The 12140-nt window shown below is 44.8% G+C and overlaps 1 protein-coding gene across 1 annotated transcript in view; it reads left to right on the top strand.

Annotated features, from left to right (window-relative positions):
• Window positions 1–12140, top strand: part of LOC149360256 (uncharacterized) — a 45277-nt gene that overhangs the window by 20039 nt on the left and 13098 nt on the right. The window contains exons 5-6 of the mRNA XM_089572255.1: window positions 2513–2681; window positions 7261–7536. Of these exons, the coding sequence (XP_089428381.1) occupies window positions 2513–2681; window positions 7261–7536 (445 nt within the window). The remainder of the gene's footprint in view (window positions 1–2512; window positions 2682–7260; window positions 7537–12140) is intronic.

Raw genomic sequence — 12140 nt, 5'->3', positions numbered from 1 at the left:
CCTTCGGACTACCTCCTCTTCCGCCGCTGGAAGCTTACCTGAAAAGGCATCTCCTGAAAATGCAATACTTCAAATGACATCTTGAAATAGGGTTTAACCAATAAGGTTAAGAGTATTCTGGTTTAGGCGTTCTTGCACTCAAATGAAGAAAGCAGACAACCTCTCTCGCGCTGCACAGCTTCCTACGGCAAATATTTCGAAGAACACAAGATTCACCTTCACGTTATTCATAAAGGATTTCGCACACTAAGAAAGATTTACTGTTTTTAGTTACAAACTTCATGCCTCTAAAAGGTGTTCGCGCTCTCTTGGGGTGAGGCGAGCCTTGCTCATACACACGACTACAGATTTCACAATCTGATTTGGCTGCAAAAAAGAAGTATCTGAACTATCTGCTAAATTACAGAGCATGAATGGATGAATGAAAAAACTTCATTTAGCAGGAACATTCGAGGCCCGCAGGCCTCCTGGGTCTCCGCACGACCCCACTCACGGTTTAAACGTTCATGTGGTGTTGGTCCAAGACGTATGCGGCCCGGCTGACGGCGATGTTCTGCCTTGCCAGGTCCGCTGACCGTAGTGATGTCTCCCAGTGCTCCCAGGTTAGGAAAGGCATCGGCCCGGCGGGGGCAGGAGACGCCGGGCATGGTAGGAGGACGTGGATGAGGGTGGCTTTTGGGTGTAAGCACAAAATGCATATGGAGGGTACCGGTATAAATTTTTAAAGATTAGCTGATGTAGGCAGAGTTCGCGCCTGCAGGCGACGCCAGCTTGACTGTTCTCTGGTAGTGAGGGATGGGTGTAGTGGCGGGTAGATTAGGCGCTCAGCGCGGGAGTTTGCGGTGAGCTCAGCAAAAGAGTGCATGCGCTCCTTCGAGAAACCCCTCACAAGTTCCGCCTGTTGCCAGGATTTCCCGAGTGCGCAGGCACCCAGATGAGCTCAGCGCGTCGTGGGAGGTTGCGGGGTGGGTATGTACAGGGGGCATTCTCCCGAGCATCACCAGCCAATACGCAATATGTTCCCCTGTTTAAATAGAAATATGAAATCATCGACCTATATTGAAAGAAAAAAAATCACAGACGATCAATGCCATTCATAGGAATAAATATGTTAGCGCTAGGGTTAGCCCACGGTGATGGCGGGTGGAGTGATCCAGCGCATTTATCGCCACGCTACGTCATACTCTCTCGCCTCCTGATGACTCGTCCTTTTTTTTCTTTTCTGCACTTTTCACCTGCCCTCGTCTTCTACCTTTCTCTTTTCCTCCTTCCCCGCCCTCTCGCCGATTCCTCTGTTCATTTCCTGACTCTTCCTCAGGCTTCACACGCCAGACTTCAACGCCGCAAACATTTGACCCCAGTAGGGATTCGAATTATCGATCATTAAAAATAAAATATTAGCCATGCTTTCGTTTTCGATTTATACCAACTACTTCTAAGTTAGGATACTGAATTTTCTGTCTACGAAACGTACATTTTAAGGTGAAAGCCTTTTATGGCTTATACTTTTATGGCTTTTATGGCTGTCTTCTACGAATAACGCGGGAACTAATCAGGATAGGAATAAACGAATGGTAGCATCAGACAGAAATATCAAAACGTAACCCCGACGCCATGTTTGATGACTGTAGCGCCATTAGTTAATTAATTATAGGCAATTATAGCGAAAACCACAGAAAACAACGAAATGCGGCGATATAACGCGGACGTAAAAGTAGATTGAAAAATGTGTAATTAAGCTTAATTAGTACTTAAGATCACCGAAGTATCTATAATTTGCGTACAAATTGCTCAAAAACGAGAAAAACTGGATGATGACGTCACATCAGACGAAAAGATGTCGAAGCAGTGTGATTCGCCGCCAAGCAAAAACTGCCGACGCGCTGCGCATGCGCAGCGTGACGTCACTGCTTCCTCTCGCCACGCTCTCCTCCTCTGTCGTGAAAGGAATTCAATAGCGGCAAATTCAAATCAGTGCAATAAATCGCAAGCAGCTTTCACCTTCCAGCACTTAAGAGATATTTAAGTGCGTCCAACGAATTTTGCGAATGTTTCGACCGAAAGAACGATCGCACCGGGCGCGATTCCTTCGTTGCTATGGCGGTCTTCTGCTTAGTTTGTGCTAGTACATAGAATTCCGGTCATCCAAATCTGGCCCTCAAAGACTTGATGGCGCGGGCCTTATGCCCCCACGGTTAGAGTGGAGGCTTGGCTTCACATTTAACAAATTATTAATCATAGAAACGCTAATGAATTTACAAACTTAGAGAAAGAAAGCGAAATCAAACGCTTTATTTGCGCATTAGTCATTAACGTCGCAGACAGCAAGCAACCATATGATGATTGTCCTGATCCCTCGATACTTAGCGAGCTTATTTCAAGACTTTTATTTCCTGACTTCCGCACAGGCTTTGTGCCACTGTATGGTCTGCCAGCGCTCGCTTGTCACACAGGTCATACGTTTCTCCCGCATATCTGCACTCTTCGCGGACTCCTTCCTTTGCTTTCGCAGGCATTGCTTTACGTGGGACGAGAATGACGTCGTGCTGTTCGCGACTCCCGTCATGCACAGTTCGGGATTCGTCTGCCTCACAATTAGCATTCTTTTGGGTGCTACTGTTGTGATGACGTCACTCGGCACCAGGTTAGAACGAGTCAGCGACCTCATCGCTAAGCACAAGGTACTGTGGCAATTTGAGGTACATTTGCACTATATTGCAGTAATAAATTCTCCTTGTGGACTGCGTTATTGTAGACCAGTGGCTGATTAGTACTGCTATTTTTGGCGTGTATTGAGTAGGCTTTCCTGTGTTCTCTTCACTCCAACTTTTCTTTTCAGCTGATGTGTCGCTTGCATTTCGTAAAAAAAAAATCTAAACAATGGGCTTGACGACCAGAAGCCGCACTTCGGCTATGACGCAGGCCGCAGTCGAGCGCTCCGAATAGATCTATACCACCTCCGGCCCCTTAACGTGCGCTGTGATCGCACAAGAAATTGGAATATTGTGTACTTCGCCTCTATCGAAATACGCCTACCGCAAGTTGGATCGAATCAGAGATTTTATGACGAGTACCCCGACGCTGAACCGACTGAGCCACCACGGTGGGTCGCTTTCATTATTGATTTTCAGCACTCAATACTGCATCTTCACTTTGCATGCTGCTGCATAAACTAAAATTTCCCAAAACTAGAGACCTAATCAAGTGCAATGATCACCTCGTCAAGGTCCCTTTCTTCTCTTATTTGAAAAGTTGAAAAATAAAGGACCCTTTTTATTACTTTATCATGCACACATTACTTATCGGTACCATCAAAGGCATCAGTTACGGTGGTTACTTGATAATGAGGAGTGTTGGCGACAAGTAAATCGTTCAAGTGGCACATCTGTAATGGTTTGGTTTGGTTTATGGGTTTTAACGTCCATAAGCGACTAAGGCTATGAAAGACGCCGTAGTGGAGGGCTCCGGAAATTTCGACCACCTGGGGTTCTTTAACGAGCACTGACATCGCACAGTACACGGGCCTCTAGAATTTCTCCTCCAAAGAAATTCTAGCCGCCGCGGCCGGGATCGAACCCGCGTCTTTTGGGTCAGGAGCCGAGCACCATAACCGCTGAGCCACCGCGGCGACCATATCTCTAATGAAGAGCGTTAGTGCGACAGAAAGCTTCAGGCTTGAGGTTATTACCTCGGAGCACAAATACTTCCGATATACTAAGTGCTTTGCTGCAAGAGGAATGGGCGCCTTCTTTAGGGGTGGGAAAGGAAAATATTGTGGCTATCTATGGTTTTCTCAGCAGCTAATAGCAAAACTTACGAAAGGAGCACAGTTAATAACTTTGACGTCACCTCAATTACCCACATCAATGTGTCATACCTGCTGCTCTTTTACCCTGTAGCAGGAACGGACACTTATTTGATGCACAGCAGAAAATACATCGCCTAATGTAAACTTTAGGGGACGCTTAAGCTGCGTCTAAGACACACAACGGGATAAAACTATTGGCTACCTTAAGCGGCCATTAGTCCTCTTTGCGCATCACTTCGCCTTGATGGTGGCTTTGTAAATCACTGCCGCCATGAGAGCTCTATGAACGCCCTTCTTGAAGTAACAATAATAGCAATACTTTCCGCCATCATTTTACACTCCAGCTGGTAGAGCTCCCTCCTCTTGATGGGGCCGCAGATTTTTCCGGTATACTTCTGTATTAACCGTGATCTTTGTTTACAAAAATACGCATGATTGCAACCAATCTGTGCAATAGGTGAGAGCAAGATTCACTCAGATGTTGTGCACCCGGAAAAAGGGATACCACAAATATATGTTTAAATTAGCACACGGTTTAATGTTATATCTATACTGCTGCCTCTGATACAACAAAGGAAAGTGCTAGATAACCTTACTGCGATACAAAAAAAATGTTTCTTTTACAAAACATTGTTCCAAATAATATTTGTCAAGATGCCAGAGAGATGGTAGGCAAGCGGTTGTCGCCATCATGTAGGTGCAGGGAGGCAGGGGACATAGCTTCGAGCTCGCGTCGGATGATGCGGGTCACATTTACTGGAGGCGGTGGAGTTTCCCGTTGCCGCAGGTCTTCACATGAGGAAGTCGCAGCCGTGTTGGGGAGGCGTGCGTACGGCTGTCTAATACGCCTGCTTTTGGCTTCCTCAAAGCGTCCACATTCCTTAATAGTTCCATCGACTGTAGTGCAGTTCTTGTATACGAGAGTGTTGAAGGCATCGTCGGCGATACCCTTCAATACGTGGCCGACTTTGTCAGACTCGGGCATGTTTGCGTCAACTTTGTGACAGAGGGCCAACACATCCTGAATGTACAACACATAGGACTCCGTAGAAGCTTGAGCTCGGGAGGCGAGGTCCTTCTTAGCGGCAAGCGTTCGGCCGAGCGGCCGTCCAAACAATTCGCGCAGTTTCTCTTTGCACACGTCCCAGCTGGTCAGATGGTCTTCGTGGGTCTCATACCAGACCCGGGCGGTGTCTTTTAGATAGAAGATTACATTTGCCTGCATAAGGGTCGGATCCCAGCGGTCGTAGGTACTCACGCGTTCGTACATGTTGATCCAGTCGTCGACGTCAGTGTTGTCGGTACCAGAAAATGACCCAGGGTCACAAGGGGGAGAAAGAACGAGTGATGTCATGGCCGGAGCTGAGGTTTGCTTGGAGGCGTCTTGGGTCATGATGAGTGAAGGCAACTGGCGGCCGCTGCGGAGCTCCGACGTCGGTAGGCGTAGGGGAAATCCGCACCTCCGCCAAATATGTTGCGGGAAAGAATATATTTACATATATTTACAGATAGAAAAGAACAGCGGCGATCGGCACCGAGAACACAGTCCGAACTTCGTTGTCGTCTTCGACTCCTCCCACTCGTGCCATCGCTCATTGTCGTCGTCGTCTATCCGCTTCTATATTATAAGAATTTCACTGTATTCATGATCCAATTAAACACCATCATATTTCAATCAATCAATCAATCAATCATTTTATTTCCTTAGAAAAGGAGGAGTACGGGACTAAAAGCTCGAACAGCTTGACGAGGTCCCGACCCCTTGTTAGTTGGCATGACAGCAGGATGACGGCCAGTCTTACACAAAAATGAAAAAATATCACATAGCAACGGGTAATACAGAATGAAACAAGACGGCAATCAATCGGAGAAGCAATAAAAGGTAATACAGATAAATCAACACACATAAGCAACATTAGTGAACAAAATTAGGCGAATAGGAAGGCATGGTTTAGTCTTGCGAATGAAGAAGTTGACAAAAACGTTTAATGCGACAGTTTCGGTTTCTGGAGGGATCAAAATTTTGTCGGTCTGGTAAGTTTAACAGCGAAGGTAATGTATAAAATACAGATTGTTCATCATAGGAGGTTCTCGGGGTGTGTAGAAACCACATTTCTTTATGTCGGGTGTGACGAATATTTGTGTTTTCTTGGAGTTTTGCCAGATGAGTTATGTAATCAATGCCAAACTTTACAAAACCTTTGTAGCACAACATCAACCTGTAATTATAAAAACAAAACACAGGAAGAATTTCATATTTTGGAAAAAGTGGTTTTGTGGAGTATGTATAATGGACATCAGCTATGTGGTATTTCAGCTTTGAATGGCCGTTAACGTACTTCAGGCAGAGTTTTCAAATACATCACGTAATTCATATTTTATAGGCTTAAGAAGTAAAGCCACAGTGCAGCGCATGAAATCCTCTTCATTATGTGCACAAATTGAGGCGAACTTTCTCGTGTGCATCTATGTTTTATAAAATACACTAATAATATCCTGTGCAGTGCCGCAAGTGCCCTTCATCATTTACGTAAGAGTGATAAGGATAATGTTGCGCGTTAAACTTCCTACAGCTGCGCTACTGCTTTGCAGAGCAGAAATGTAGATACGATAACTTCGATGAAGGCGAAATGCCAGAGGCTCAAATACTGCGCACTCTCAGCGCGCATGAACGAAGCCCAATTGGTCGAAATTATCTGGGGCCCTCCATTACAGCGTGCATCAAAGCTTCAGTCGCATTGGATAATCAATCCCCGTAAAACAAAAAGCAAACCAAAAGAGTGCCGCTCACTAACGGAGTCTGTCACGAAGGGCACCATGACCTTCATTGTCTCTGCTGAAGATTATAACGTTCCTCTGACGTTTTTGCACTGATGTATACGGTCTGGTCGCGCAATCTACACTTGAAAACACTTCTTATCCAGAAGGCACAAAGCCTCTTCAGGCGAAATGGGGAGACTATATCACGTGCGGGTAGAGAAACGTTCCCGGCTTCAGCACCTTAAACTCCAGAAAACAAGATAGAAGTGAAGGTGATTGTCAGTTGAAGTGTTCATGTTTCTCTAAATAGGCTTGTCTGCGCCATGAGATGATAGAAGTATTCACCCTTACACATCCTGTAAACGTAGTTTAATCACTGGTTTACCTGCTCTCCAAATACTTTTGGACTTATCAAATGCAAAACCATAATAAAAACAATTACGGCTAATCATTATTCTTTTACTGATTCAGCAATCTGTGCACACATAGCCTTACCGCTTTTAGCAGTAGGTTTATCAATTTTCTTTTTTCACGCAAGTGCTTCGCTTGATATAATTTCAAGGAGATTTCCAAAACCTTAAAAAAGATCACAAATAACTTTCCTTCCCAGCTCCTCTGCCTGCATTCTTTAACATGCAATTGATGCACTTTTTTTCAAACTATTAAAGTTTACACTGCTCTTTCAACTGCAGGTAACAGCTCTGGCACTTCTACCCATTCACTTGAGGTCGCTTGCAGCTGAAATGCAAAAGACCGGCAACCGCCTCCCAGGCATCCGTCGCATCTGTGTCGGAGGCGGAGAGTTCACGGAGACCAGCCGTAAGGTGGTGCAAGCCGCATTTCGCGACGTGGAGAGCGTAGCCAATATCTATGGCATGACCGAGTCCATGGGCCTCCTTTGCTCGCCCTCCAACTACGTGGCTTCAGGCAGCGACGTCGGCTTTCCAGCTCCGTGGTCCCAGATAAAGGTTGGAGAACCAGAAACACGTCAAATCTTGCTGTCTCTTCTTTATGCGTTTTTCGCTTCCCTCTCTTCTCTGCTGAACGTTACCGGATTAAGCCGCATTATTTTGATCTAAATAATTTCTTTCCAAACACATAAATAAATACTCTTTCATCTACTCAGAAAAAATTGTGAGTGGAAGAAAGGATACTTGTGGGCGGAGGTCACAAGTATCTTCTAATCCTGTAACGTATAAAGCTGCTTGCAAAATGTAGTAAGCAGTGATGACCTCTAAAATTTCTGCTACAGTGAGTGTCGTTTTGATGTTTTTAGAATGTTCTTTGTAGGGGAAAATGTTACAAACCATCAAGACAGGCAATAGATTCCTTAATTTGTAAGAATATGCCGAATACCTTATACTCGGAACCGGTTTTTCGAACTGCAAAACGTCTGAAGTAATTCGCAGCGTTAGCATTAACTTATAAACAACCCAGTGACCCCGCAGCTGTGTAATATCGGGCACAAAAGTGGTATACTCCACGCGGCGAGAGCCGGAGCAACGGAAAACAGCGGCATTTTGGCGAGCTAAAGCATGACACATTCAAAGGAGCCAAGCGACATGCCTGCTGATAATAAAGGTCACGCACTGGCTTCCTCAATCCCAGATGCAGCCTGTAGATGGCGTTGTAACGCAGTTTTCCGGTTCTCCGGCTCCCTCTGAGTGGAGTACACCACTTTTGTCCCCGATAGTACAAAAACTGAATTTTTTTTCTTCATCGAAGCTCATGAGTGTCCAAGGCCACCAGGAAGACCTCCGTGCCAACAAAAACAGAACGTTTTATAGTTTCCCCAAGATGCACCTCCTGTTCCTGTCCTCCCCTGTCCTGTCCTGTTCCCAGCATGCAGCGCGCAGCTGAGGTGATGTAGTGGAGCCGGTCTGGTATTCACTGGTTCCTGTATCTCTTTGCTTTGTGGAGTGCACCGAGAGTCAATATGCTTTGCTCTGGCGTCGCAGCAAATCCCGTTCTCCACGTCTTTGCTGCTATCCCCTGTTGCTATCATTTTGAGGTACAGGGTGCGTCAAACGTCAACAACAGCACGAGATATGTCTTTCAGCAATACATTGTGGCACTTGAGAAACCTATGAAACTACCAATGTCACCAGAGGAGAGACTAATTCCTCTTTTACACTATTCGGAGATTTTGAGGTTAGGGGTGTCCTTAATTCCCACTACGCGGCTCAAAAGTAGGTTCTGGGGCCTGGGAACCTTTGAGGTACCATGTGCATTTGTGTGCACGGCTCTGAATTAGCAATGCGTTATTTGTGTTAACAATAAGAAGTATTCCTCCTGCTCCCGAGGGAATCACGGCGAAGGATTCATTTCGTCTACGTTACATCTTTTTAACGCCTGTTCGGTGGCAAATATTCATCGCACTTTTCGAAGTGAAGCATATGTTTTCGTTTTGTGTAAATTGCTGTGCAACAGACTCATTTTTTTTTTGTAGATATACCCCTGTCATGCGTGCTAATTATTCAAGATGTTTCTAGACTGCGCTCCTGAAATTTTCAACTCCTCCGTTTGTTGTGGGAGGATAAACCCACCATCCATGATGGACTATTGCCACTTTTCATGACACCAATTTGTATGCCGTCGCATGTTTCCTTTTTCAGTGCCTGCGGTATTATCAAATCAGGTAGTGGTTTCGTTTTTTTTTTCACTTCTTGCGTTCCGTAATTATACCAATCCGATCAACAAGTGCGCATGCGTGCTCAGTGCGATACTTTAAACGATTATATTTTCCCATGTGTTACTTTGATGTTTAGTTCGCGGCAAGTAAACCCTCATTCTTTAATTTTATATAACCCATAACCGCATCTGTATATTGCTATACTGGCAGCAGCCATCTCTAAATTTTGGGCTTATTTTTCGAAAGTCTTAGGAATGAACTGTTGCTTATGCCTACATTCATATACAGTGCTATATCAACAGTTTTTTTTTGGGGGGGAAAGGGGGGGGGGGTGCTGTTTATTTGAGGTTTTGAGTTACGGAGTGTAGCCTGAAGGTTATAAAAAGGAGTGTCACCAGCACCTTATTGAACGGAGGGAAAGCAAAAGCCAATGGGCTGTAGAGTAAATCAGCCCTGTGCCCATCAGTACGTGTGAAAACTTTGAAGTATCCAACACTACGGAGGATGAGGACTTGAGATAGAAAAGAAACATGGCGAAATAAATCTTCATCGCCAAAGATTCTGCAGCCCGCAGACCGGGCTTAACATCTGGCACAGTTATGAAAAACATTATTTTCTTCTTATTCTCTTTTATGCTTCCGCTTTGAGGGCTGAATAGCTAGCTGTTCCTGGAGTTTGAAGCATAGAAATTGTTCTTCTAGATAGCCAGACCTTCCTGGCATCCGAGTGAACGGTGATGTGACACTTACTAGATGACCCATTCTTTTGATGGAAAAATAACAGTTGAGTGTAGTATGCATGTTCCAAGGGCATTGGTTGGAAGTGCAATTAAGGTAGATTTATGTAGTTGCTCCCGCTCTTTGAGTTTCTAGTAATGTTGGCAGTTAGTTCACTTGGCATGGCCAGCTTACAAATTTTCCCAGTGCCAATATTCTCAGTCATCCTGTCGCATTGAAGAAAAGCCATGTAGGGGAAGTATTCAGTTGTAACAGAACTGGAGGAGCCGGCGGCCGAAGATGCGACGAAATGGAAGCTTGTGTGCTTAAACACTTTCCAAATCTCTGGAATGTCTAAACACGCTTCACCAACGCTCATGCGTTTCCTGCCACACGGATGCTGGCTGAGGCTGGCAATCAAACATGAGCCGAAAGCGCATACAAGAACTCCGGAAGAAGCGGTTTTTTGCTATAAAAAAGCTCTTTCCGGCCATAAAAAAGCGAGCAGAGAGGTTCGTTTTGTTTCATAAATTTTGCAGTATTCTTTTATTAGTACTGCCGGTACTCAAGTGTTAATTAATGGCGTGTCTAATATTCATATAACTTTGTGCTGCGCTCTCAGTGCGCACTGCGCGCGCTGAAGGTGCGCAATGAAGGTTGAGCCGAAACCATTATACTCCTGAAAGCTGACTGTAAAAAGTTTGCTCACAGCTTAACCCGTAAATCTGTAACATTGCGCCGCCGAAAAATGGTGATGCAGTATAGTTTGAAAACATGCGATTCTTCTCAGGGTTATCAGAATTTCAACACATTTCCTTTCACTGCGGCCGCCTACCTCCTCTCAGAACTACCGGTGCAATGCAAACTGAAAGTGGGCACCACTCAGTTGAGCCCAGATTAAATTTTGGAACTTCGACACAATCTGATATAAAATATATTATGCTGAAGAAAAGAAGAAGAGTCTTACTCGCATAGACAATCTAATCCCGGTAAACCATATTAGAAGTGCACATTTTGAAATTTCTGAGACCACTTTTTTCAAAGCTACCATACGCCTCATAACATTTGCGGTTTACGCTATACCTTTCTGATTTACCGTTCACTGTTAGCAACCTACAGCCTACACCGTCAACTTCTTTTTTTAGCTTAGGTTGTGTGCAAATACTGAGACATTTACTGGTCAGCCTGTACCTTTTATGGTTTGCTGCCCGCCAAGGGTCATGTAATCACCATGCTCTGACCTCTGTGTGGCACCGCATGGGAGCAGAATTCGTAGCATCGGTTGTTTCGATACCCGGGCATCGCGGCGACAGTTGCTGTTCCTGTCCGCGGTTGCGTATCTCAGCTTGTTTTCGGCACTCGCTGGTCGGACAGAAAGGTCCCGTTCCGCTTGTCAGCACTCTTTTGGCCACACCAGGCGGACAGTGGGAGGAATTTAATTTGCTTTTGATACGCAATAGATTCTGGCTGAGCTGCGTACTCTAGGGCCAGCGGATCCAAAATATGGATAGTATATTTGTTTATTTACTTAGCTTCAGCAGCACACAATATACACAGCTTGATGCAAGGACAGAGGCTGAATGTTGTTCAAGCCTGACGAGGCCTTTGACCCTACGCAGTTCCCAGCAGTACTGATACAAATAGATATCACAACGTATACAAAAGGAAACAGTTTTCGCGTCGCGGAATTATACATGATACAAAGACGCTACATTTGGCACTACGCTACAGTCAGATGAGCTTACTAGCACAATATAGCACAAACAGCCACAGTTCATATATCGCATCGCGCTATCCGAAAATAAAGAGATGCACATATCACAATGCTTACCCGCCGTACAAACAACAAGAAAAGATAGTTTGTACTGATCAAAACAACATGTTTGAACACAATAACACAAGCGAAGAACTCGAAAGACATGCAGCGTACATTTACAAGAGTACTTCAATCCAGAGGACAGCGATAGCTCCTTAGCATTGCGTTTGGATGTTTTTGATGCGCACTCAAAATTTAGCTTTCGTTCAAGTTTAGTTAGGGTGTCAGGTACTTGATATGTAATTGTTTGCTTTCTATAGTTGGCTCTTATTTTCGCTGTTGGATGTTTCCGTTGCCCTAAAACATATTCAGTGTTTTCGCTGTCACTGGTATTGTAAAGTTTCCTCTCATGTGTTACTTGCACTTCTTTGAAATAATATAGCTGCCCTGCCCTTAGAGTACTGTGTT

The sequence above is a fragment of the Amblyomma mixtum genome, chromosome 2, assembly GCF_055824585.1.
Source record: "Amblyomma mixtum isolate Tamu chromosome 2, ASM5582458v1, whole genome shotgun sequence".
Lineage (NCBI taxonomy): Eukaryota > Metazoa > Arthropoda > Arachnida > Ixodida > Ixodidae > Amblyomma > Amblyomma mixtum.
Note: the sequence above shows the minus strand (reverse complement) of the source record. Positions and strands in the feature narration are given on the sequence as shown.